The following is a 25,934-nucleotide window of genomic DNA, read 5'->3' on the forward strand; positions in this document are numbered from 1 at the left end:
CCCCAGCCCCAGCTTGGTGGTGTGGCCGGAAGCCAGAGCTTCCTGGCTTCTCCTTTCCAGCTTGCAGGTCCCCCCCCATTAGCCAGGCAGGAATATCCTGGTGAGTGAGGTCAGGATGGGACAGGGGGTGCGACTGGCAGCTGGGGAGAAAGGTGGGGATGACATGGGGGAAGGGTGGGGGAGACGTGAGGAATGGGGTGAAGGGAGGGCTGGCGAGGGTCTGCTGGCGGGAGGTCCCAGAGTGGAAGTCCCAGTGGTGGTCTGGGGTCCTCACCTTCCAGAGCAAGAGGATGATCAGCCCCAGAAGCAGCAGCCCGGCACTCACGGCCACAAGCACCAGCCACAGCTCGATCTCCGCTGGCAGGTCCTCCACCAGCTCAGAGTCAATGTCCACGGAGAACTGGCGAGCGAGCGTGGGAAGAGGCTCAGCCCTGTGTCTGCCCCCTGGGGCCCCATGCTGGGCCCAGGACCCTGCTGTTTGACCTGCTACCAGCAGGGGGCACTCCGGGACCAGAGAAAGCCCCTGCCCGCCCACTGACGGCGGCAGAGGCCTCCATTCTCTCTGGTTTTCCCTAGGTGCAGACCGGCAGCAAAGGACCAGCATCAGATCTGGGAGGCAGCCTGGAATCTGGGTTTGTAACCTACCCATCCCGGCTTGAGCCCCAGCCCCATCCTGGATGAGCTGTGTGTGTGGCCTTGGACAAGTAATTCCTCCCCTTGGAATGTACATTTCATGCTCTCTAATAGGGAGATCATCATGCCTACCTCACAGGACGGCAGAGTGGCCAAGAACATGGGTTCTGGAACTAGACTACCTGGGTTCAAGTCCCACGTGTGCTATTCCTTAGCTGCGTGACCTTGGGAGAGTTACTTAACCTCTCTCTGTAAAATGGAGACTCTGAGAATGATACCTACTTCAAAGGTTACTGGGAAAGATTAAATGTGTTTGCCGGATACGTAACAAGCACTCCACAAATATTTACAAAAAAATAAAGAATGCAGAGCTTATAGCATCATATTTCTTCCCCTACAATGTGTATGTATATTATAATATAAAATTATATTACATATATTACAACATGTTATATAATAATACATTATAATATATTATATACAATGTAAAGTATATATTATAAAATATATTATACAATATTGTTATAATTATATGTAACATTATATATAATATGATATATAATACATAACATTGTAATATAATATACCATACATAGCATATAAATGTTATATATGGTATTATATTATAAAATTATATTACATAATGTATATATATTTTTATACATTTATATTTATATATTTATATTACATTACTTATTTATATACACAATGTATATATATTTAAATAGAGAAAATTTTTTTCTGACTACGACTATATATCATTCTTTCTTTTTTTTTTTTTTTCAATATATTTCTTGGGGCACCTGAGTGGCTCAGTCGGTTAAGGGTCTGACTTTGGCTCAGGTCATGATATTGCAATTGGTGGGTTCGAGTCCTGCATCACGCTCTGTGCTGACAGCTCAGAGCCTGGAGCGTGCCTCCGATTCTGTGTCTCCCTCTCTCTCTGCCCCTCCCCTGCTTGAGCTCTGTCTCTGTCTCTCAAAAATGAATAAACGTTAAAAAAAAATTAAAATACGTATTTCTTTAAATGTTTCTTTATTTTTGAGAGAAAGAGAGAAAAAGAGACAGAGTGCAGGCGGCGGAGGGACAGAGAGAGAGGGAGAGGCAGAATCGGAAGCAGGCTCCAGGCTCCAGCTGTCAGCACAGAGCCCAACGCGGCTCGAACCCAGGAACCATGAGATTATGACCTGAGCTGAAGTTGGACGCTTAACCGACTGAGCCACCCAGGCACCCATCATCTGTATTTAAACAAAAATAATCAAAATAATTTTTAAAGAAATAATCATGGGGCAACTTATGGTAGTTACGCGTCGACTTCGGCTCAGGTCATGATCTCACAGTTAAGGGGTTCGAAACCCGTGTCAGGCTCTGTGCTAACAGCTGGAACCTGGAGCCTGCTTCAGACTCTATGTCTCCCTCTCTCTCTGCCCCTCCCTCACTTGCACTCTCTCTGTCTCTGTCTCTCTCTCTCAAAAATAAATAAACATTAAAAAAACTTAAATACAGGGGCGCCTGGGTGGCGCAGTCAGTTAAGCGTCCGACTTCAGCTCAGGTCACGATCTCGCGGTCCGTGAGTTCGAGCCCCGCGTCAGGCTCTGGGCTGATGGCTCAGAGCCTGGAGCCTGCTTCTGATTCTGCGTCTCCCTCTCTCTCTGCCCCTCCCCCATTCATGCTCTGTCTCTCTCTGTCTCAAAAATAAATACAACGTTAAAAAAAATTTAAAAAAAACTTAAATACAGATGATATAAAGAAAACGAAAGGTTCCCAGTAATCTTACTTCCTAGAAATAACTCTCCTCAACATTTCAGTGAACCTCTTTCCGTATTTTTTAATACATATGTTGAACATACACACTTTTTTCTCTCACAGAAATGGGGTCTCTGTGTGTTGCACGTTCTTCTGCGACCTGCTTCCTCTTTCGGTTTTATTATCATCATTTTGTGATGTCAATTAATAAAGATCAACCTCATCTCTTCTGAGGACTGCATAGTCATTCTAGAACATGCACCACAATTTATTGAACCAACATCCTAGCGAAAGACATGCAGACTGTTTCCAATTTCATGCCATCATAAACAACGCTTTAAAATATCCTCGTATATTTACATTCGCCTATTCATCCTGTTAGCTCTTTAAGACGTAGTATCATGTGCTGGCTCGAAAGAAGTGTGCATTTTACACTCTAATAGATATTGACAAATGCATTTCCAAAAAGAATCCATCAATTTATACCCTGACCAACAGCATTTCCTTCTACCTCGTCAGCACGGACAGCGTTATTCTTTTTAATCTTTTCCAATCTGATAGGAAGAAAAAAAAATCTTGCTGCTGTTACTTTTATGTCCTCACTATTGAGGTGACTATTTCTAGTTCACCCTGTACACTGTCCATTTATCTTTATGCTGCCCTATTTACCTTTACATATTAAAAATTGGGCGCCTGGGCGGCTCAGTCGGTTAAGCGTCCAACTTCCGCTCAGGTCATGGTCTCACGGTTTGTGAGTTCCAGCCCTGCGTCGGGCTCTGTGCTGACAGCTCAGAGCCTGGAGCCTGCTTCGGATTCTGTGTCTCCCCCTCTCTCTGCCCTCCCCCTGCTCACGTTCTGCCTTTCTCTCTCTAAAATAAATAAAAACATTTAAAAAAAATTTAAATACATCTATACCAGCACTTCACCATAAAACATTTTTAAAAGCAACCTATCAGGGCACCTGGGTGGCTCAGTCGGTTAAGCATCCGACTTCGGCTCAGGTCATGATTTCCCGGTCCGTGAGTTTGAGCCCCGCGTCGGGCTCCGTGCTGACAGCTCAGAGCCTGGAGCCTGTTTCAGATTCTGTGTCTCCCTCTCTCTCTGACCCTCCCCCGTTCATGCTGTCTCTCCCTGTCTCAAAAATAAATAAACATCAAAAAAAAATTTTTTTTAAATAAAAATAAAAGCAATCTATCATTCGCCCTTTTAGTTTTTTTATCATCAAATTTTTTTAAAACTTCACATGTTCTAACTTGTCAAATACTTCCTTTGCTACTTCTGGGTGTAGTAAAATGACTCCCTCTCCCCATAACTAAAGATTACTGTTAAATTGTTTTCTGAGTTTTCTTCTGGCATATTAAGTTTTATTTCCTATATTTAAATATCTACTCTAACTCAACTGTATAGTTGGTTATCATGTGAGGTAAGGGTTTGTCTTTACTTCCCAAATGGGTTCTCCCAACCCAGCTTAATAACCTAACTTCTTCCGCTGCTTAAAAGTGCCGTCTGCGTAATAACATAAATTTCTGTTCTGTTCCATCGGTCTTTCTGGCCCTTCCCCCACTACCTTAATTTACTTTAGGAAATACACCATAATATATTTAGCCAACCCTCCCTTCAGCTCCCGTGTGTATGTCCTCCACTAAATCCTTTTCACAACAAATTGTTAACAATTTTGCCTTTTTTTTTTCCCCTCCCCGATGTAGCTCAGAACCAAGCTGGAGAACTTTGTTCTCAAGTCTCCACGGGATGGCAGGTCTCCCCAGAGAAGCTGTGCAGGTCCAGTAAGCTCAGGCAAGGGTTCTCAACCCTGGTTGCGCATTAGAATCCCCGAGGGGCCTTTTAAACATACCCAAACGGGGTCCCCACCCCCACAGACTCTGATTTCATTGCTTAGGGGTGCAGTCCAGACCCCAGGGGCCCTCCAGAGGATTCCCAGGTGCTGCCACGACTCAGAACCACACAGCTGAAGAGAAGACGCGCTGTGCTCCCCTGCCCCGGCCAGGTACCCCTGCTTTCCAAAACGCTCACTCACCCACACGGTCTTGTTCTCCATGCTGATGGCCGGGATGCTGGTTCGGAGGAACAGGGTAGCCCAGCTGCTTACCCTGACCCTGTCAAAGTCTCTGTAATCCTGGAAGCAGGAGGAGGGGGAGGGATGCATTAAAAGAAGCAGCTGAAGCCCCTCTGAGCCTCCCTCTTGACCCCGAGCACCCCCCCCACCAGGGTACCCTCCCCCGACACAGAATCTTTAAGAGGCACCCAAGGGACCTGAGAGCCAGGCGTCTCCACACAAATGCACATCACCCATTCATTTCTTTTTTTTTTTTTAATTTTTTAAAGGTTTTTTTTATTTAGTTTTGAGAGGCAGAGAGAGACAGAGCACAAGTAGGGGAGGAACAGAGAGAGAGGGAGACACAGAATCCGAAGCAGGCTCCAGGCTCTGAGCTGTCAGCACAAGCCTGACATGGGGCTCGAACCCACAGACTGTGCGCTGAAGTCAGACGCTTAACTGACTCAGCCACCCAGGCGCCCCTCACCCATTCATTTCTGCCTCAGGTCCTATGCCGGATGCTACAGACAGCAGAGACAAGGAAGGTCACAGTCCAGGTCAGGTCTCTGGGCTAAATCTGGCCCGTCACTTGCTTTTGTAAATAAAATATTTTTGAGACACAGCCATGCCCATCCGTTTAGATATTGTTTATGGCAGCTTGTGCTACAATGGCAGAATTGAATAGTTACCGCAGAAACCGTCTGCCCCACAAAAGCTGAAAAGATTCATAATCCAGTCGTTTACAGAAAAATATGGTCTAGGTGGCCTGAGGAGGCTGGTACAGGAGTAACTGTAACCTAGAGTAGAACGTGACCAGTGGCATGTGCAGCTTCTGAGAAAGTTCTGTGGGTAGGGGGTGTCTGGGTGGCTCGGTCGGTTACCGATTTCGGCTCGGGTCACGATCTCAGGGCTTGTGAGTTGGAGCCCTGACTCAGGTTCTGTGCTGACAGCGCAGAGCCTGCTTGGGATTTCTGTCCCCACTCCCCGCCCCTCCCCCAAGCTCTCTTGCTCTCAAAATAAATAAATAAACATAAAAGAAAAAAAAAAAAAGTTCTGTGGGTGTCCAGGGAGAGCGTTTGCAGCTGGAAAAGTCAGAGAAGACCTCACTGGTGGTGAAGCATCTGGGGAGAGCCTGAGGGCCGAAGAGGAGTTTTCATGCCGCGACAACAGAGGGGGAAGGACCAGCACAGCAAAGGCGTGGACGTGGGAAAGCAACACACACACACACCAAACAGAATGACGGACACACGAGAGAAGGTCGTTTTGGCTGGAGACGGACATTAGGTCATGTCCACAGGCAGACACACGAACTAACGCTGACAGGCATACAGTGACAGGTGTCCCATTCGCTGCATGTTAAATACGATGCTGTCACTGACGCACGCACGCACGCACAGGCACGCATGTGCACCTAAGGCCTTGCTGGGACCCTGGCCTCACTCTCTCCCTGATGCTCTCCCCACCCTGGCAGGGGGCAGTGACCTCCAGATCCAGGCACTGACCTCGATGAAGGTGCTGTTCCACACTCGTGCCTGCACCGTCACATTGGTGATGACGGGGCTATCGGGAATGAGGCACTCCAGCCACACACAGCGGGTGCGGTCACTGCCACAGCTCTGAGGTGGGCAGGGAATACAGGACATGAGACGGTCTGGGCCTCCACATGAAGTCCGATCCCTTTGTATACAAATGGGGCCCAACACCCAACACCCCCTTCTCAGCCCCTCCCACACTGAGCCTTTGTTCACCAGCTCCTGCCACCTGGGACACCACCCCCTACGTCCCCCAGCTAGTCCTCAACGTGCTTCCCAGGCCTGTTCCTCTCTCCCTTCCAGCAGAGGGCGCCCCGCACCACCCACATCTCCCTGCCCGACCGCCCCCCCCTCCCCCTTGCCATTCATCCTGCCTCTCCCCATTCTCCAGTCCTCATGTCCAAGGCTTTAAGCCGCTATGTCACCCTCAACAGGATGGGGCTCTCAGGAATACGGCCAGTGTCTCTTCCTTTGGCCCGCTGAATTGGCGGCAAGGAGAGTAGGATAACCACTGAGGCAAGAGATGAGTCTCTTCCCTCCGACTAGGGGCTCCTCAAGCCACGGGGTCACATCACCTCATCAGACTGGGGGCTCCTGGTGACTAGCACCCATCAGCCTTGCTTCAGTGCCCCCTCGTGCCCACATAGGCTGTGATGGGTGGGGATGGTCCCTTCCAACGTTGCCCCGGCCACTCACCAGTTGGGTCTCAGACTTGGCTTTCTTGGCAGCAGCCAGAGTGACTGGCGGGGGACCCTGGCCTCCCCCTGGGTCCAGCTGTCGTCGCCTGCGCTGTGGAGATGGCGGCCTGTCCCCAGGGACCTGAAGAGGGAAGAAGGGGTCGGCTAGGAGAAAGGGGTGGGAGCAGAGTAGGGGGGAGGGAAGGGGGAGAGGTAGGCTCCTAAAGGGGTATGAGGAGAGGGAGGGCAAGACACCGGCCTTCCTCCCTGCAGCATGCAAATGAGGTGCAAGGCAAATGAGATGTAAATGAAAGATCCCCGAGAGAGATGGTGTCCTTACCGAGAGAGTGAGATTCAGAGGGTTGACAAGGTCTCCAGGTGGTCGGCAGGGCCAGGACCCATTGCCGTGGACGGTGATCTCTGTAGGGTACAGCAGCCACTTGCCATTGATGACTTCGTAGGGCCACTCCAGCCCTAGGACCAGGGTCCCCAGGGCTGCCAGCCCTTCCCCCACTGGGCCCACCTGTGGGCACAAGGGGTGTCATGGCCACCGCCTCCTGGAAGACCACCTCCATCTCACCCATCCCAACCCTCACACCCTCAGACCCCAGGCCCATCCCCCCCCCACACACTTCCCAGCAGTCCCCGCCCAGGGTCCCAGTGGCCCCCTTACCTGGAACTCATACTTGAGGGGGCTTCCCACATCCTCCACAGTTTTCATGCCAGACTCGCCCATCACTGTTCCCCCAAAGAAGCTTTGTAGCCGGTGACTCACCCTAAGGGTAAGAAAGACGCTGGAGTGAGGGGGTGGGAGGGGCCCTGGCAGAGGGGCTGGGCACCGAGGAAGGTGAACTACAGCTCCTCCAACATCAGGCAGACCTGAGAAAAATCCCTGCTTTGCATTTACTAGCTGTCTGCTAGTTATGGCTCAAGCGAGTGTTTTATGCTCTCAGAACCTCAGTTTCCTCATCTGTGAAATGGAGTTAATAACACTTGCTGTATCACGGGGCTGTTGTGGGAAGTCAGTGAGCTGATGTATATAAAATTCCTAGCACAATGAGCTCTCATGAAATGGTAGGGCCACACCAACACCTTAGCCCCAGGGTTACTGATTCCTCCACTGCTACCTGCCTTGCAAGGAGAATAATAATAATAATAATAATAATAATAATAATAATAATAGTGATTGTTGTTGGTAAAGGAAGGGATGACCCAGGGGAAGTAGAGGCCTGAGGACACCAGGTCGATAGAGGTGTGTCCGAGGACCTTGGGAGCCACATTCAGGACACAGAAGCCCCAGCCCAGGCACAGCCGGCTGGGGCAGGCGTGGTACCCACATGCTGAGTGAGGCCTGGAGCGTGTAGTCCACCAGCAGGGTCAGGGTCATGGGCCACAGGTTGTCCTGGTGACTTGACCTGGGAGGGAACGCAGGGGGTAGGGGAGATGTGTCAGCTGAGGCTGGGGCAGGAGGAGGCCCCAGGGCGCCTCACTCCTGACACAGACTGGTCTCAAGGTCACTCACGTGGAGAGCTGTAGCTGCGCCTGGAGTTCCCTCGTGTGCAGAGTCACTCCGATGACCTCGAACGTGATGAGCAGCTCCATCTGCCACAAGGGCCGGGAAGGCAAAGAGGGGCATTTGGGGCCGGGCAGGAGCAATGCCACGGGGGACAGAGGGACTGAACCCTACCCTAGGGAGTTGGGTCTCTGGCCGCCTCCCCCCCCCCCCCCGTTGTGAGCAAGGGGTCTCCACCTGGCCACCTGTGTCCACTCTTCTGCCTTGCTAGCCTCATCCTGCTTCCCTTTCCCCTTCTTCTCTGTCAATGACATCTCCAATGCTTTCAAGCTACAAGACTTTCAGCAAGATACTGTACTTTCTAAGCCTGTATTTTCTTTCTATAAAACAGTATCTACCTCCTCAGAAGGTTGTGAGAATTACAGCATAAAAAAAGTGCCAAGTGTTGGACTCAGGGCCCGGCACATAGTAGGTGCTCAGCAAAATCCAGTTTCCTCACCTCCACCTGCTCTAGCTTTGTGTGTAGCTCCCTAGTGGCCCCATTTTTCTTTGTCTCTGGGTCTCTCCTCTTGCCCCCCTGTATCTCCCTGTGTTCTACCCTGGCTCTTTGCTTCAAGGAGGCCTGGGAAGCAGGCAGGCAGAAGCAAGGTTAAGGTGCTCATCAGAGTAGCAGCCTGGGACCCACAGGGCTGGGAAGGTCTGGCCAGCACTCACCCTCTGGTTCCGTTTGAAGGGGTTCCCCAGCTCACAGACGATGGTCTCATTGGCCTGGCACGTCCCAGCCTGAGGAAAGAGGACAAATCAGGTCAGCCCCTTCCCTGTGACACTGGGTCTGATGCCGGAGAGGCTTGAGCACCGGGTTCCCCTAGCATTAGGGACGCTGCAAGCACCTGAGGAAGCCCAGCCCAGAGGAAGGAGGGTGGACACACGACAAATAAGAACACATGTAAACGACATGCATATAAGCATGCAAATGCTCGGCGGAGCCCCAGTTGGGCTCTTTGCTCCGCGGAGGGCACTCACGGGGCGCACTGAAGACAGCAGCAGGGCGGGAGGCACCTCCAGGGTGAGTAGCGCCTCGTGGGCGTCTTCCCCAGCCCGCTCCCTGCTCCGGGTGTTGGTCACGTTGATGCTCAGGTGTAGTTTCCGGACGTCTCTGCTGTAGTGCAGCCTGAGGCGGGAAGGAGACCAGGGTGAGCCCAGAGCCCCGCTCCAGGCCAACTAGCCCCGCCCCCCAGGCCCGCTGGTGAGGAAAGCTCCTTCTCGGGACAGCAAGGCCCGGCCCTCTAGCCTCCCCCGGAGAAGAAAGCCCCTTTCCTGGCCGGTGAAGGCCAGCCTGAGCACCCCCAAGGTCAATTAAAGCCCCGCCTTTCCCTGAGGCCCCTCCCTTCAGATCTTCCGGGGTCCCTCTGATCCCTGACCTAAAGGGCCCCGCCCCTCATCTTCAGTTACCCAATGAAGCCCCGCCCCGCCCTTGGCCATTCAGCTTGGCCTGGAGCGCACCTGCTCAGAGGCTGCCCCAGCTCCGACACGAAGGCCGCCTGCATCTGCAAGTTGCTGTCACATATGTTGTCCTGGCCGCACTCCTTCTGGAAGTGAACCTGGAGGAGGCCGGAGGCGTAAGGGCCCACCACCCATACCGCTCTCTCGCTCCACAGCCCTCCCGGGCCCCGCCCTTCCGACCCTGGCCCCACCCACCTCGGTGTGGTTCTCCAGGGCCTGTGCCTGGTTTAGGACCGGGTACGCGTCCAGGGACCGCAGCCCCAGCCGGGGGCGCTCAGGCATCCGTAAAGGTAAAGAGTAGTTCATGGAAATGATGATGGGACGGAGTTTGTCGCGGACGTTGTCCTGGGGAAGGCGGGTGGGTTGAGCCCAGGGCTGCACTCCCCTTCCCCGCCCCCCCCCCCGCCCCGGGTTGAACCCTCACACCACACTGAACCCTCAAGGGGAAACTGAGGCCCCTCCGCACTGAAAAACCCCGATGGGACTCCTCCTCCCCAGAGATGGGGGGGGGGAGTTGTTGAGCCTCCCTTCATCCCCAAGGTCCCCAGGTTGTGCTCTCTCTGTTTTGTTTTTTTATGTTTATTTATTTTTGAGAGACAGAGACAGAGTGTGAGTAGGGGAGGGGCAGAGAGAGAGAGAGAAGGACACAGAATCTGAAGAGGCTCCAGGCTCTGAGCTGTCAGCACAGAGCCCCACGCCGGGCTCGAACTCACATGCCCTGAGATCATGACCTGAGCCGAAGTCGGACGCTTAAGCTTAACCGACTGAGCCACCCAGGCGCCCCCGTGCTCTCTTTTTCAGCCACGATATCCTAGAGAAGGGCTGAGCTGGTCCCCCCGCTCACAGGCCTCTTTTTCTCCCAGACACAAACTAAGCCAAGAGTCTCACGCCCCTCACTTTTCTCAGGGGCGATAAGCCCTTTGGCGCCCATGCTCCCTCCGAGGGTCTATCATATGCTGCTCCCTGTACCCCCTGCAGACCAATGGCCTTCCAGGCCATCCTCCCCCTCCTCTGCCTCTGGGGAGATTCCAATCCCTCCCTCCTGACCTGGTGGGACTCTAGCCACCTCCTGCAGAGATCCTGGATCAGTGTCCCACCCCTCGCCCCTCCCTCACCATCAGGAGCAGTTCCAGCTTCTGGCAACGCATGTCTGGCATGGAGAAGAAGCCATGGAAGACCGCTGACTGGCTGCGTGCAAAGCGAAGCCTAGGCGGCCGTCGGTCCCGGTCGGCCTCCAGGGTGTAGGCCAGGGCTGGAGGTGGATGGGGTGGTTAGCAAGCGGCCAGGTAACCACGCTCCTCCCCGCCCTGCACCCCCACACTCACTGATGTTTCTCCTGTAGTTGGGGTTCCCAGCACTCTGGTTGTAAGCAAAGCACAGCTCCACCTGCACGCTGTTGGGAGGCGGGAGACACATAGGAGGGCCTGCTCACAGCGGGACCCAGTTATCCAGGCCCTGGCTCTCACCCCTGTACTGGGCAAGGGGAAACCAGGGCCCTTAGAAGGAAAGGCAGGGACAAAACTGGGGAGTCCACACAGCAGGTTTGGGGTGTCCTGGTTTCTTCCCTCCCCACTCCCATTAAAGCCATAGAACACAGGGTTAGAGGTCACCAGTTGGGAAACTGAGGCCCTGAGAGCAGAAAGAGTTGTCTGAAGTCACCCGTTGGTTGGTGCCCTGCCCAGTCTTGTATAGGACCTGCTGTTCAGATCTCTTTCTCCCACTCACCCCTGCTCTCTGCTCTGTGGCCCTTTGCCTTCTGATCCAGGCCTCATTCACGCACAGACCCCGGGGTCATCACCATTGTTATTACTGTCACCATTTTAGCAACTAACACGTTCTGAGCACGTAGGGTGTACAAGGTGCCGTGTGAAGGGCTTTGTGTACGTTATCTCATTGAATTATCACAACAATCCTGCAAGTTGGTTATTATTGTTAACTTTGTTTTATAGGCAATGACTCTGAGACTCAGGGGGATTAACAGTTTGCCCAAGGTGGCTCTCTGTCCTGTCCCCCTAAGTGTCTCCCTCTCCCCTCCTCCTCTAGGAACCCACTCCCCAGAGCCCACCCCTGTATACCACTGCAGTAGGCATAGCTGGGATTTATTCAAACACTGCAGTCCAGAGCTCCCACTCCAAACCCATGCTTGACTACCTCCCCCCCCCCGCCCCGACCAAAGTGGGTAATTTGCCTATTACCTCCTGCAAAGAAGTCGGCTTTTTAATGAGGTTGGATAGGAGGGGCAATGCTTACCCCAAGAACCAACCCTCTAACGGTGGGATATCGGGAGTTGCCAGGGGAGGGGTTTGGGAGCCAGGGTCCTTCCTGGCGTGCTCATATATAGAGAAGTGGGTGGACAGAGCAGGGGCCGAGAGTACTTACCAGGAGGTAGCTGTGCAGAGCGCAGGGTCCAGCACGGATGGCCTGGCTACCAAGGTCTTGTGGAGGATGTTGATGACCGGTCGCGCCCTGCAGGGAAAACACACAGACACCAGTGCCTCCTGCCTGCCCCCTGTCAGGCCAGGCCTGGGGCTCACGCTTGCATGGACCCGGTGCCCAGAGATGGTGGACAGAGATGGGGCTCCACGCAGACAGGGCTGGAGGAGAGAAAGGCCCCCATCTACCATTGCCCTGGCTTACCGCAGCAGCACAACGTGGTCTGACAGGCTCCCCACTAGGAGGTCCGGGTAGAAGTTCTCATCCACGTCCATCCGTCCACTCAGTGAGTAGCCAAAGGTGGCCAAGCCAGGCAGTCCCAGCTCCTCCCCAGGGATCACCTGGGGGCAGGGGGAAGCGGTGGGGACAGGCTCAGGGTGAGCTCTGGGGAGTGGGGCAGAGGGGGAAGAGGGAGAAGATGTCTGCGGGGAAGGAAGGCAAGCCCCCTTTGTCCCTGTCCATCCATACCTGCTGCGGCTCTCTGAGGAGCCCCCTGGAGCTGCTGTGATAGATGTACACTTTGCCCAAGCCCTCGAATGGGGCTCCCACAGCAACGTCTGGGGAAGAGAGGCAGGATGGTTGACTCTGGGTACCGTGGGCCCCCTGGAGGCTTCTGATGCTGTGTCTCCCTCTCTCTCTGCCCCTCCCCCACTCATGCTCTGTCTCTCTCTATCTCAGAAATAAATAAACATTAAAAAAATTTTTTTAAATTCTAACCGGTATTTCCACAAATAAGCCCCGAATGTTTTATGATCTTCTTAAATTTTACTACACTCTTTCTAGTTTGCCGTTTTTGATTTGACAAGGCCTAGGTAACCAGAAAGCGAAGCTTGTTAGAAAAGTACGTAAAGGAAAAGTAAGTAGGTCCTGAGTAGAAACCAGACAACTCTTCTATCAGTAAATGCTTAGGCTTTGCTAACCGAACTTTCTAGCACCTATTTTGGCTCTTTAGAGGCTCCTCTGCCTTCCTTTCAGTTCTCAGGGATGTTCTGGGAAATCAAGGTTGTCAGAAAAAGTGGTTTCCAGATAAGCCGGGTGCTCTCATGGCAACCAGGCTCTTCCTTAATCTGTCCCCCTTCCTTGACACCCTAGGCCTAATTGGTCCCCAAGTCCTGTAGAGCACTGGACACCCTCTATATCTGGGCTCCCATTTTGTCCCAGCCCTTAACACCCCACATTTGATATAATACGTTCTTGGGGCACTTGGGTGGCTCAGTCGGCTAAGCATCTGACTTTCGCTCAGGTCGTGATCTCACGGTTTGTGGGTTTGAGCCCCGCGTCAAGCTCTGTGCTGACAGCTCAGAGCCTGGAGCCTGCTTCGGATTCTGTGTCTCCTTCTCCCTCTGCCCACCCCACCCCCCCCAACCCCTTGCACTCTGTCTCTCTGTCTCTCTCTCAAACATAAACATAAAAAAAGTTTTAAAAAAAGAATACATTCTTGGGGCGCCTGGGTGGCGCAGTCGGTTAGGCGTCCGACTTCAGCCAGGTCACGATCTCGTGGTCCGTGAGTTCGAGCCCCGCGTCGGGCTCTGGGCTGATGGCTCAGAGCCTGGAGCCTGTTTCCGATTCTGTGTCTCCCTCTCTCTCTGCCCCTCCCCCGTTCATGCTCTGTCTCTCTCTGTCCCCCCCCAAAAAAAATAAATAAACGTTGAAAAAAAAATTAAAAAAAAAAAAAAAAAAGAATACATTCTTGATCTTAATACCCCAGCCTTGCTCTCCCCCAATCATTCCATATCACCCTCCAGAATCATCTTTCAAGGTACCAAGCTATCAGATCACATCCCTACCCCAAAACCTTCTCTGGACACCCTTCTGCCATTACCCACACGTAAAGCCCCAGTTCCTCCGCCCGGCTTTCACAGCGTCTACCCCGTCTCCACAAGGCCATTCCGGTCTCATCTCTGATGTGAACACCCCACATCCGCTCAATTTGGGCAGATGAGGGCAAGTACCCCATGCTCATGTTCTGCCCCTTCTGTTCCCCTCCAGTGTGCACACTCAGCCCAGACTCCGATGCCCAGTGGTACATCCACTCCTCCAGGAGGTCCACCGAGCTTGCCTCTGGTGGCTCCCTCCGCACGGCCTCTCTCTATGACTGCTGTGAGCTCCCTGGCCCTGGGCCCCAGTCTCCTCTTCAGGCCCTGCCAAGGCTGGTATGCGGCTGGCACTCAGTCAGTGGGTGTGCTGGGGCAGGAGTGCTGGCTCATACCCTGGAATCCGTCCTGGTTGATGTCACCAATGCTGGCCACAGAGAAGCCAAAGGCAGAGCGACTGGGGCCGTGAAGGAGGAGGGAGGGGTGGGCAGGGAAGGAGGTGCCTGCCTGGTTCATGAAGACATAGACGGCACCCCCCACCTCTTCTTTCCGCTCAAAGTAGTACGGGGCGCCCACCAGGAGGTCCTGCCACCTGCACAGGAGAGAAGGAGGGGAAATGGGAGTGTGGGGTCAGCCTCCAATATACAACAGAACTCTTGTTTAGCAGGTACAATTGTGCCAGAACACACGGCTATACAAATGGCATTTCTGGTCACGTGAAGGACATGGGAAGGCCAACATGACCCTTTAAGAGGAACCGTGTGTCCTGGAGAAGCCATGGAGCCGCAGATCACACCCAAACAACCCACATCCACTAGAACCATAAACTGACAAACGGAGACGCAGGTGTCGTGCAATTGACATGTAAATACCCGGAATCGCCTAGTGTCTAATTGCAAATCAACACGCAAATTTGACTTGCAAATCCCTGTAAACAGCACGCAAGCAAATGAACAACCACAACCCTCCATTTCTCTGCCCTGTGGCTTGCACAAGCCTGCCCCCCTCACCATTCCCCCTGGCCCCCGAGAATGTCCCTGGATTCTCACCCATCATTGTTCAGGTCTGCCAGGGCAATGGCGCTCCCAAAATAGGCGCCCACCTGCGTGCCCTCCAGCACCTGCCTCCGCCGTAGGTCTCCGCCTGCCTCCTGGTTCAGCAAGAAGACAGCGCCCATATGTCGGTGCCGTGGGGCACCCGTCACAATCGTGATGTCCGTGGGGTGCAGGATGGCGCTGCCCACCTGTACTGTGTACCCTGGGACGAGGGGAGGGTGGTCAGTCAAGGCTCAGTACACTTTGTCCCCTTCCACTCTGGACCCAGCCCCCCCACATCCCCCAGATATCTTCTATTCCTCTATCCCAAGTTGGGAAAGAAAGTGGACTGTGGACGCCCAGCCTCCAATCCCGCCCGCACACTGGACTGTGACTTCCGTGAAGGTAGAGACCTTGCATCTCGGGTGCTCAGAAGAGGCCCGGCATATAGGCGGTGCTCAACGGGCGTGTGCTAGTTGAACTCAACGGCCCTTCTCACGCCTGCACCGTGGCCTCGCTGTCGTACCAGGCACTGAAGGTGAGAGGCCAGCAGGCTAGGAACTGAGCCCCCTTCTTCCTCTACCACCCAATGAGCCACCACAGCTGGACTCACCAATATAGAGGTTTCCTTGGTCCTCTGGCTCCTTGTAACTATATTCGGATAAATCCCAGTCCTTCCGCTGAATCATGTAGCTGTTTCCTTCACAAGAATTTCCGGGAGGGGGAGGAGAGGAGTTTAGATCACCACTGTCTTCGTCCTCCCTATCGAGGTCCCCCTGCCACCCCTACCCCAATAAGGACAATAATAACCCCTTCTATTTGTGAGCACTTTGCCATTGGCGAAACCCGTCCCCTTTATTTTAATAATTCTGTGAAGTAGAATGATGATGCCCATTTTACAGATGAGAAAAACAAGGCACGGGGATGGGAAGCAGTTGCAAGAGACACGGCTAGAATCTGGTCATCCAGGCTCCCGGATACTAGATGACTCTTCCCTCACTCTAGACCCCGAGGCCAGACGCCAGGCTATTATCTCCTGGTTCTGCCCCCAAACTCAGGCTGCCTACCTGTCCCCTGCTCCATGGGTCTGCTGCTGGAGAGTAGCCACTGCCCTGCTGAGGTTCTAAAGGACCAGGGGGCAGGGGAGGCAGGACCAGAGGACTGAGCAGAGGCCTCAGTCTCAGGTGAGCCGAGCTACAACCATGCCCTGGGCTACCTGTTGGTCAAGAGGAAGGCCTCTCTGTGCCGGTTGATTCTACAATAACGATGCAGTAAGGACAGAAGGCTCACTGCAGCTACAACACGTGTGGTGGACACAGGTAGACGTGGAAGGGACGGGAGCCCTCAGACACCTGAGCGGCAGTGTGGGGCACAGCAGTTACAAGCACGGCTCTTGGTACAAAGAAATACTCTACAGGCCCCCAAAAGATTGCCCTATAAGTACCGATGTGAAAAAATGCCCATAGCTTGTTGATAAGTGCAAAAGAGAAAGTAACAGAACAGCATGTTTAGTTGTGATTCTGTTTGCGTGTGTGTTTTAAAAAGGTATCTTTAAAAAGACATCTGCATATCCTGGGGGCGCCTGGGTGGCTCAGGCGGTTAAGCATCCGACTCTTGGTTGTGGCTGTTTGGGCTCAGGTCATGATCCCACAGTTGTGAGATCGAGCCCCACGTCGGGCTCTGTGCTGTCAGGCGGATTCTTGGGATTCTCTCTCTCCTGTGTCTCTGTCCCTGCCCCTGTTCACACGCGCACGCGCAGTCTCTCAAAATAAATAAATAAACATTAAAAAATTAAAAAAGAGAGAGAGAGATCTATATATCCTAAAATAAATCGGCGGTTCCGTGAGACACTTAGTAATCTGCACAGGGAAACAGGACAAGGGAAGTGGGTGGGAGAGGAGGGGCACTTAAACTCTTTGTTTTACCAAATCCTTCCGCCCCAGTCAGCAGTCGTACCAGGAGCGTGTTTTATGGTTTTAATAAGGTTTCAAATTCTTGAAGTGGAGTCAGATGGACCCGCGCTCCAGTCCAGGTTTCGTAACTTACTGTTGTCCTTGGGCAATTTACTTTACTTCTCGGAGGCTCAGCTTTCCATGAAATGGGTATAATGATACCTGCCTCATAAGAGTATTTGAGGATTACTTAACATAATACGTCTAAAGCCTCCGGCACATAGTAGGCGCTTTAAAATAGTAGAGGTGCTGGCGATTGCTGATATGGGCAGAGAGATCTCTTCTGCCCTCTGGTGGGGAGGGTCTGGGCTGGCTGTCCCGGGTGGGGGTGGGGGGGGGGCTGGCTGGGAGTGGGTGCTCCTCCTCCCGTCCCCCTTGGTCCCCACCTTTCCAGTTATAGGCACCCGGAGCGCCGAAGTACACAGTGTTCTGGGTGAAGCCACCGCTGGTGCCCAGCTGGCACATGCCCGTCTCCAGGTAGTCCGTGTTGCTGTTACACATCTCATTGTGGTACGTCTGCCAGTCATCAGTGGGGTCCAGCTGGAGGTCATTGCCCCGCACATAGCACTTGCCCACCATGCGTCGCTGGTCCTCGGACCCTGACCACAGCACCTGGGTGTAGCGGTGGGCACAGACCTGGGGACACACCCCCCCACAACACACACAGCCTGAGCCCGTAGCAGGGACCGAAGACCCGCTGTCTCCTTGGCCCTGTGCACCTCTGGCTTTGCTAGGGAGGACTTGGAAGAGGTCTCCTGGCTTGTTTTTCTTCCCACAGTGACACCTGGACCTGCGTCTCCTTTCTGGGATTTGGAAATCTGCTCTGAAGGTTGGGAACATGTTTTGGAAGGCCGGGAGGTCCTGGGCGGGAGAGTGGCTTACAGATCTTGGCAAAAGGAAAAGGGGAAAGGATGAGGGGATGTGGGATCCAGGCTCTCGGGTCCCAGACAGAAGCAGAGAATACTCCAACCAAGGCTGTCAGGCTCCTGCGTCTGAGCTCCTCAGTACTGGGCTAGACTGCTCTGCCCCTGTCATACCCTCTCCCAGCACACTAGAGGGGCTCGACAAAGAGTTGTGGGGCAAATCGATGAGAACAAGGTGTTTGTAAAACAACCAGGGGTCAGGTGAAATCCAGAACTAGGCCTGGGTCTCGTGTGCTTGGTTTCTGTGTCTCCTTCCAGCCATGGGCCTGAGTCACTGCTAAGCCTCCGGTGCCAGCAAACTGCACGGCACACAGTAGGTGCTCATTAAACATTTGTGGCATGAACAGACGGGTCAGCAGACAATTGTCGAAGCGCCCAGGATCTAGGACTGCCTTAAATGGAATCCCAGACCACACCATCCATAACACAGTTCTAAAACGGCATCTCAGTTTTAAGCTCCGGCATTTGATGCAAACCCGGAGTTTAAAATAGTGCTCAAAGGTAACGGAAATTGCAACAGGGATGACTATGGGGGTGGCGATTGATTGGAAGGGGACACACTCTCCGGAGTGATGTAAATATTTCTTTAGTGGGTATCTGTTGACACAGGTGTTTAATGTGTCAAAACTCACTAAAAGGTAAAATCTGTACATTTCGCTGTAAATTTCACATCAATTTTTATGAAAAAAAGAACGGTCTATCTGGGATTCAGAAATTGAGACCCCCCCCACCCAGGGGCCGACACTGAAGAATGCAGCCAGGAATTGGCAAGTGACAGCAGGGAGTGGCCCCCAAACCCCAGCCGGGTGAGCTGGGGTCAGCAGGGCTGTGCCTCTTCCACCAGCAGCCTGTCAGGAAGGAGCGGGCCCAGGCCGCACTGCCCCAGGCCTTCTCTGCCCTTTCCTCCTCACAGTTCCCTCAGCTCGTTCCCACGAAGGGTGAGCACCCCGGGGGGAGGGGTGGCGGTGGGGATGGGGGGAGAGGAAGTGGGTGATTCAGACAGGACCCAAGCCATGCCAGGCCCTAGGCGCATGCCAGCACCCCTCCCCCCACCCCACTGCCACATAAGAGTAGGATCGAAGGGACACTCAGGCCCCTGGAGACATACAGGCATAGAAATGGACATCTGCAAGGTCCCAGCTCAGTTACCCAAGACCCCTCCCCTGCCCTCTGCTTCCCTCCCCAGCTGCTGGGAAATGAAGGAGAGGGCTGGGGTGGGGGGAGCTGACAGTGAGTACCCACTTACCAGGACTCTGCCCGCAGGGCCCTGGCTGGCCACAGTCACCCCGAGCCACATGTCCTCAATAATGTGATGATCAGGGTCACCTGTCGGCATGGGAGGGATCATGAGCCGGGGCACTCATCCTCCCTGTGCCTGGAGCCTCTGAGGGCCGGGGTTGGTCTTTCTGGACCTCTGCTCCTGCAGACAGCATCCCCCCCCCGTGCCCCTCCCCCAGCCCGCCATTAATCTCAGCTCCACAAATCCCATGTGGTCCCACTCTCCTCTAAGAGCTCCCTCCTCCCAGCTGGACAAGAAGGGACTAGAAACTGCCCAGGTAAGCCTGATAGCTCCTCCAGATCATTCTCTCTGTGCTACCCCCCTCCACGAGACCCCTGACCCAGCGCTGACCCCCAGCGCCTTCCCCTCACTTTTCTCAGAGATGTTCATCCGCACACAGTCATTCTTGTAGGCAGTGAGCGGGCACAGGTACACAGCACCGGTCCGGTTGGTATAGCCATCAGGCACGGCGAGGTCCCGGGGAGCACCAGCCAGGAGCCTGGGGGGCAAGGAGGTTGGTGAACCCGAGCTCAGACTCCCCAAGGCCTGCTTCAAACAACTCCCTGTTCACCATGTTTCCAGAGCATCTGCCGGGTCCCAGGTGCCAGGCTGTGTGCCAGGATCTGGGGTCAGGAGATGAATGGATGCTGGCCCCCTCCCTCCAGGAGTGGCCAGTGCAGGGGAGGCCGGCAAGAAAACAGACATCTTAAGTAAGTGCCTCAGGAGACGAAAGCGGGGAGCAAATCTGCCCAGATCCAGTGTGGGGAGCAGTCAGGGAGGCACACAGAAGGGGGAGCCCGGCCTGTGCCGATGACGATGAGGGCAGGCACTTCAGGCAAAGGTGCGACATGTGCAAAGGCCAGGAAGTATGAGCAAGCAGGGTGACTCAGGATCCACAAGGCCCCTAGTACAGCGGGGGGCAGGGGGCGGGGTGGGGCCACACAGGAGGGCAGGGTGGAAAGGGCAGCCACAGAAGGATTTTTCTAAACAAGGGAGTGACAGGAGCAGATCTGGGTTTGGGGAGGAATGTTTGGCATCTGAGTGACACGGTCGGATCTGGCTTCTGGAAGGAATGCTTTGGCTTCTGAGGTGAAGGTAGACTGGAAGAAAGTCTGGAGGAATCCTGGCACAGGTCAACTTCCGGGGGGCCTGAGGGGAAACCGTGTGAGGGGTGGGGTGGGCTGCTGGAGGACTGGGTCCTTCCCCTCTAAAGTATATGAGGACTTCGGTCCAGGGGCTGGCAACAAAGAATAGGAGGTAACGAGTGAATGCAGCGAGTGTCCCCTAAACCACAGCCAGATGAGCCGAGGTCAGCAGGGCCCTGAAGTGACTTGGGTGATACCTACTCTCCCCCCACACGGCACCACCACCACCTTGAGACAGGCATACAAGGTGCGGGGGGCTGGGTACCTGACACTTTGGACAATGGGGCCGCAGGGCAGAGTTCTTGGCAGTGGGCACCAGCGTGGGGATGGGCGAGGACAATCACGTTGCCCCCAGCCTGCCTAGAACCCGTCTTTGGGGATGCTAACCGCAAGTTCCTCCAAGGGTGCTTAGGGCCCTGGCCACCCATCCCGTCCCAGAGAGGTGGCTATTGGAGAGGAGGGCAGATCAGTCTGGAAGCAGGATCTCAGAAGACGGTCCTTAGCCCACCAGCATCAGAAATCTCTGGCATGTTTGTTAAAACAGCAAAGCCCTCAGCCGACCACAGACTGTCCGAATTGCATCTGGGGGTGGAGCCCTGGAACCTGCATGTCTAACATGGGCACCTCAGTTTGAGAAGACAGCTCTACGTCCCCCTTGCTCTTGGGGCATCATCTCCCGGCAGCCTCTGGACATTCGGCCAGGCCCGCCTGCCAGACCCTGACGGACGCAGCCTTCTGGGTGACGGGTACCTCCTAGGTACCCCTCCATCTGGCCCCGGCAACACTATCACCCTGAGGCTTCCGGCTCAGAACTTGGGCTCTGGGCTTCCTGCCAGAGTCTGGAGGTGCACAGCAACGGCCCCACCTGCAGCTCCTTCCTGGGACCTGTAAGCAAGGGCTGCAAGGAGGGGGCAGGGCAGGGCCCGGGCATGCCGGGACCTGGGGTGCCTCCGCCCACTGATGTCAGGAATGCGCTGCCTGGGGGTGCTGGCAAGGGGGCGGGACTTCTGCCTGCACCTCACTCCTCGGGCTCAGACCTCACCCTGGGAAGTGTGGCTGGGGGCGGGGGTGCGGCTTCTTTAAGCAGAGCAGTGCTAGGAGGTGCGGGCAGGAAGGCTGGCAGGACACCAGGGTGGCAGCCAGGCCCGGTTAGTCATCCACTGTCTGGGCCGGAGAGGGTGCCCGGTGAGTCCGCTGCCTGACCACCCATGGACATCTGCCCCCGGCGCAACTGACAGGTGAGAGACAGAAGCAAAAGCCCGTGGGAAAGGAACATTCCAGCCAGCCTGTGGGGAAAAAAAAAACCTGACGGCCTGCTCGCGGGCTTTGTTCCGCCTTGTGCGGCAATTTCTTTTCCCTCTCTGAGCTGTGAGTGCCTCATCTGTAAAATGGGGACAGCAGCTGTCCCACCAACCCTGGAGGGGGGACAAAGGGGTTCATTCTTCAAGAGGGCTTTCTGACTATGAAGTCATGGCCAACGTGAGCACCGTCCGTCTGACTCCTTGTGGCATCAGGGACTGGCCTTAACTTACTCCCAGGTGTCCCCCCCTCCACCCAAGCACCCAGGAATCTTTGCCCCACCGGGTTTAGGGGACCTGGAACCAAGGGCAAATAGCAGACTAGTTCGGTTTAGAGGGAGCAGAGGTCGGGACCTAAGTGGCACTTCCACGGGGGTGGAATCACTAAGGTGGGGGTGGGGCATTCTAGCACGGTCGCTCAGGTTTGGCTGGAGGTAGAGGCTGAGGGATGGCTACCGTGACCTTGAAGGGGTAGGTCCAGGCCTCGGTGGGCGAGGAGTCCCTGGGGAGCCCCGGTTGCAGTCCAGGGCGCGAAATGCAGTGGCGGTGTTGCTGGCCCCCCGCTGAGCCCTGACCAAGTTGTTGGGGTGGGGGGGGGGTGGTGAGGTGGCTGAGGAGCCGGGTGACCGTGACCTCCTAGCTTTGCTCATCTCAGAGGGCATGGGCGGAGGGGCCCCTCCCCTTAGCCCCCTGGGGTACCGAGCAGGCAGAGCCAGGCACGAATGGCAACTAGATTGAAAGAAATCCCTTTGCCATCTATACCCATTCAGCCCTCACCCTGCACCAGCCTTGTGCCCACTGATGGGCAGTGGGGCAGGGCTGGTGCCCTAATTCCAGCCCCACATCCTAGGCCCCTCCTCTCCCAGAGATTCCACAGGGAGCCCCCCCCCCCAACCCTTTCGAGTATTTTTAGCTCCTACTTGGCCTGCTCGGAGGCCCTTTAAGGCCCTCTGGCTCCCAGCCCGCGATCCAGTGGGTCTATAGCCAGAGGACTGGGAGTTGGATGGGGGAAGGCCTGTGCTGAAGGTCAGGTCCGGCCTCCTCTAGCCACAGCCAGGTGTGTGGGAGAGACCTTACTGGCACGTAAACTGAAGTGTGAAATACCATGCAAATGAGCACCTCTGCTACCTGCTTTTGGGTCCGGTCCAGATCAGTGAGTCCAAAAGCTGACCCCTCCCAGACCACCCCCGAGCCCACCCTCCGGGCAGCAGTCAGAAGAGAAGGGAAGCTAGAGGGATGCTTTACCTAGCTCTGGGAGCACAGAAGAAAGGAGGGAGATCGGACAGCCCCTCTCCTGGAGCCGGGCTGGGGCCTTCTGGGAACTAGGGGGATGGATGAAATGACCTCTCAAGGGCTTTCAAAGAGCTGCCTCCTCAGCCTCTCCTTTGGCTCCAGCCAGACAGCCCCCTCCTGGCCTCTGGGGAGTCCCTCGAGCTCCAAGTCCCATCAAAGCACTTCCTCACCCCCATCCCATCACTCTTCCCGGAGCGGTTCAAAGCTAATGCAACAGCCAAGCAGAAAGCAGCAGAATGGGAGGAGGCTGGGGAATGGGATCCAGGAGCAGTTAAGGCACCAGGCTGGCCCCCTGGGGGGCCCTGGGGTGGGCTGATGCTCAGAGAGACCGCCTGTAAGATTCAACTTCCCAGGCCCCTGGCTTCGGGGGGGGCGCTGGGGTGACTCAGGTGGGAAGCTTTCAGTTACCTTGGAGGAACCAGAGGGGCCAGCACTCAGACCACAGGCCCGGTGCCTTACTCCTCAGGCCGGGAAGCGGGTCGTGCAGGGCACCCCCTCCCCTTTGAGTCCCGCGGGGTGCGGGTGGGGGCAGCTCCCAGACGCAGGATCCCAGCTCTGCGCCCATCCTGCTGCCCGAATTAGCCATCTCCCCAGAGGCTGCTCCTGTGGCAGCTGAACCGTGGCCCTCTCCGTCCTCCCCCTACGTCTGCCTTACGCTGCCCCCTCTCCCTTCTGGTGACTCAGCCCAAGAACCAGAGCAATAAGCTGGAGGCAGCGAGACAATGAGAGAGGACAGGAGAAAGAGGCCTTGGCCCCAAACAAGGAGTCTTTCTCATTTCATCTCCCTCTTGCTGGCTCCTTAGTATTTTTTCCGTATTTGATTCCTTAGGGCGTTCTTCGTGCCATCTAACCTCAGTCCCCTGCACTGCGTCAGACATCCCCTTCCTCCTTTGTTTAGCTCTGGCCAAATCCCTTCCACTTCTTTTTCTACCAGATCAGCCTTCCCCTGCCTCCTGCCCAGTTTTAAACCTCCTTGGCCTGGACTGGTCACTGGAGAGAGCCAGAGGAAGAGGGTACCACGCATGCGGGAATTCTCCCGCAGCCACGGCTGCTCTGCCCATTTCCTCTGGCACGAGGCTTGGAAGCTGCCAGGCGTCTGCCCTGCCCCGGGACACATGTTTTAGGAGAGCACAGCAGGCAAGCCTGGTTCCTACCTACCTACCTCAGATATGACCTCATTTGCCAGGAGCCACAACCACCTCCGCTGCCCCAGGCTCCTCACTTCCAGGCAAGGGCAAAGGGGAGAGAGAGCCCCAGAGGTATCTTCCATAGCCCACAAGGTCAGGCCAGACCAGGACAACTGGATTCCCAGGAGGGAAGTACAGAGCAGGTGCAGGGGGCTGGGGGCAGGGGCCATCTCCCAGAGGAATAGTCCCTCTGCTTCCCCCAGGCTCCTCATGCGTCTCGCCAAGAAGCCCAAAGTCCTTAGTCCTTGGCCCTGCTCCACACCCCTCACTTCCAGAGACTGGGAAGCTGGGTTGGAGAGAGCTCTGATGTTGCAGACGGGGAAATCCGGTCCAGAGATAAAGGTGAACAAAGAGGTCCACACCTGGGTTTTTAACCGCTTCTGGAATAAGGCCTTCTTTGAGAATATGATGAAAACCACACTCCTCCCCTCCTTCTGCCCCCAGAACAATACACAGACACACGATATTTTCAGGGGCCCCTGCATCTCCCAGAAACCTTCTAGGAACCCCAGGCCAAGAGTTTTTTCAGGACCATGAAATCTCTCCCCTTTCTGAGGGGCTTTGCGGCTAACAGAATATAAGACTTGACTTGTCGGTCCCCCTCAAGCAGCTGTTCGCATCTGGCTCCACAGCTGGCCGCAGCTAAACCCAGCTGGCCCGGCTGGCTCTCCCCAAGGGCCAAGGGGCAGAATTCAGCGAGAGGAGGAGAGATGAGCCAAGAGACAGAGCCACCCCCGGGAAAGACAGGACATCCGAGAGACTGGCCCAGAACTCTATCTAGAACTACCTGCCTCTCCAAGGTGCAGTCGTTTTAGAACCTTCTGGGCTCCTGGCACGCCTAATGCCATCTCCAGCTGCCCAGGAAGAAAAGTAGAGGTCCTCTGCTCAGCCATCTTGGTCAGTGAGGGCCCGGCTCTGGCACAAGAGCCCTAAACTGCTCCTTGGAGACGTAGGCATACACACAGCGCAGAGATATACACACTATCTCACGAAAGCCGAACTAGAAGTCATGTTGTTCTCCCCCTGACATGCAGAGAAATTAAGACTCAGATATTAGTGACAGATCCAAGACTGGAAACTGGCAGTGGGACTCTGGCACCTTTTCTCTCTCCTCCATGCCAAGTTGCCTCTTATAGGCCAACAGAAGCAGGAAGGAGCATATAGATCCAGGTCCAACCCCTCTTTGGGGAAAACTGGCCCAGAGAAGGGAAATATCTTGCCCAAGGCCACATGGGGGTGGGGGTGGGGTGGGGCTTACAGAATTCATTATTTACTCCAGCTTTTCACTATTTAATCTTGCCTTCCTGATCTTCTCTTTACACTATGCTGCCTTATATCATGCAGATTCAGGATTGAAAAATCCGAAAATATTTTTTGGGGCTGGGGCGGAAAGAGCACCAATATAGAAACTTGTGCCGACGGTCACTTAGGGTCTCCAAAAGACGAAGGGCAGCCCGAAGTTGCTGGCGCTGTGCTGGGAAGGGTGTGGTGGACTGGGCCCCTGCAGAAGCGACATGGAGGCCAAGGAGGTAGGTAGACTGGGCTGGGGCTGGGCCAGCAGGGGCAGAGGCTGAGGCCGGGGCAGAGTTTGGACTTTGGATATTCCAAGCTTCCTCAAGTTTCTGCAGGCCCCAGCCAACGTTGGGAAAGGCTTCAATAACACCCTGTATGTGCCTATGTCCTCTCGCTCAGCTGGAGTTGGACACCAGGTGGGGGTAGATGTCTGGCAGGTCCCCCAGCCCAAGGAGGTGGGGGGGGGCCCTGCCCACCTGTCATAACTCCTTCCCTCCTGGAGTGGCCTCCCCGGCCCCAGCTGCCTTTCTCTCCCAAATGCCAACCCCAGCACCAGAGCCCATGGCAGAGAACCCTCTGAAACCTGCACACGCCCCTCTAGACGCGAGTGTGCACCATGGCAGGGG

General features: G+C 54.9%; 1 protein-coding gene across 1 annotated transcript in view; it reads right to left on the minus strand.

Annotated features, from left to right (window-relative positions):
- The window catches only part of ITGA3 (integrin subunit alpha 3), a 29,316-nt gene that overhangs the window by 2,050 nt on the left and 1,332 nt on the right, over nucleotides 1-25,934 (minus strand). Inside the window, exons 2-24 of the mRNA XM_047081055.1 lie at nucleotides 19,464-19,591; nucleotides 19,060-19,139; nucleotides 17,277-17,526; nucleotides 15,552-15,638; nucleotides 14,954-15,161; nucleotides 14,300-14,496; nucleotides 12,559-12,647; nucleotides 12,295-12,431; nucleotides 12,037-12,123; nucleotides 10,983-11,050; nucleotides 10,773-10,909; nucleotides 9,853-10,002; nucleotides 9,658-9,755; nucleotides 9,178-9,325; nucleotides 8,869-8,937; nucleotides 8,164-8,243; nucleotides 7,979-8,056; nucleotides 7,315-7,417; nucleotides 6,982-7,164; nucleotides 6,661-6,783; nucleotides 5,935-6,048; nucleotides 4,415-4,513; nucleotides 275-400 (exon numbers count right to left, since the gene is read on the minus strand). Coding sequence (XP_046937011.1) covers nucleotides 275-400; nucleotides 4,415-4,513; nucleotides 5,935-6,048; nucleotides 6,661-6,783; nucleotides 6,982-7,164; nucleotides 7,315-7,417; nucleotides 7,979-8,056; nucleotides 8,164-8,243; nucleotides 8,869-8,937; nucleotides 9,178-9,325; nucleotides 9,658-9,755; nucleotides 9,853-10,002; nucleotides 10,773-10,909; nucleotides 10,983-11,050; nucleotides 12,037-12,123; nucleotides 12,295-12,431; nucleotides 12,559-12,647; nucleotides 14,300-14,496; nucleotides 14,954-15,161; nucleotides 15,552-15,638; nucleotides 17,277-17,526; nucleotides 19,060-19,139; nucleotides 19,464-19,591 — 2,839 coding nt within the window. The remainder of the gene's footprint in view (nucleotides 1-274; nucleotides 401-4,414; nucleotides 4,514-5,934; nucleotides 6,049-6,660; nucleotides 6,784-6,981; nucleotides 7,165-7,314; nucleotides 7,418-7,978; nucleotides 8,057-8,163; nucleotides 8,244-8,868; nucleotides 8,938-9,177; nucleotides 9,326-9,657; nucleotides 9,756-9,852; nucleotides 10,003-10,772; nucleotides 10,910-10,982; nucleotides 11,051-12,036; nucleotides 12,124-12,294; nucleotides 12,432-12,558; nucleotides 12,648-14,299; nucleotides 14,497-14,953; nucleotides 15,162-15,551; nucleotides 15,639-17,276; nucleotides 17,527-19,059; nucleotides 19,140-19,463; nucleotides 19,592-25,934) is intronic.

This window comes from Lynx rufus, unplaced genomic scaffold (genome assembly GCF_022079265.1).
Source record: "Lynx rufus isolate CCGP_SWC_20201006 ecotype Redwood Valley unplaced genomic scaffold, mLynRuf1.p SCAF_18, whole genome shotgun sequence".
NCBI classification, from domain to species: domain Eukaryota; kingdom Metazoa; phylum Chordata; class Mammalia; order Carnivora; family Felidae; genus Lynx; species Lynx rufus.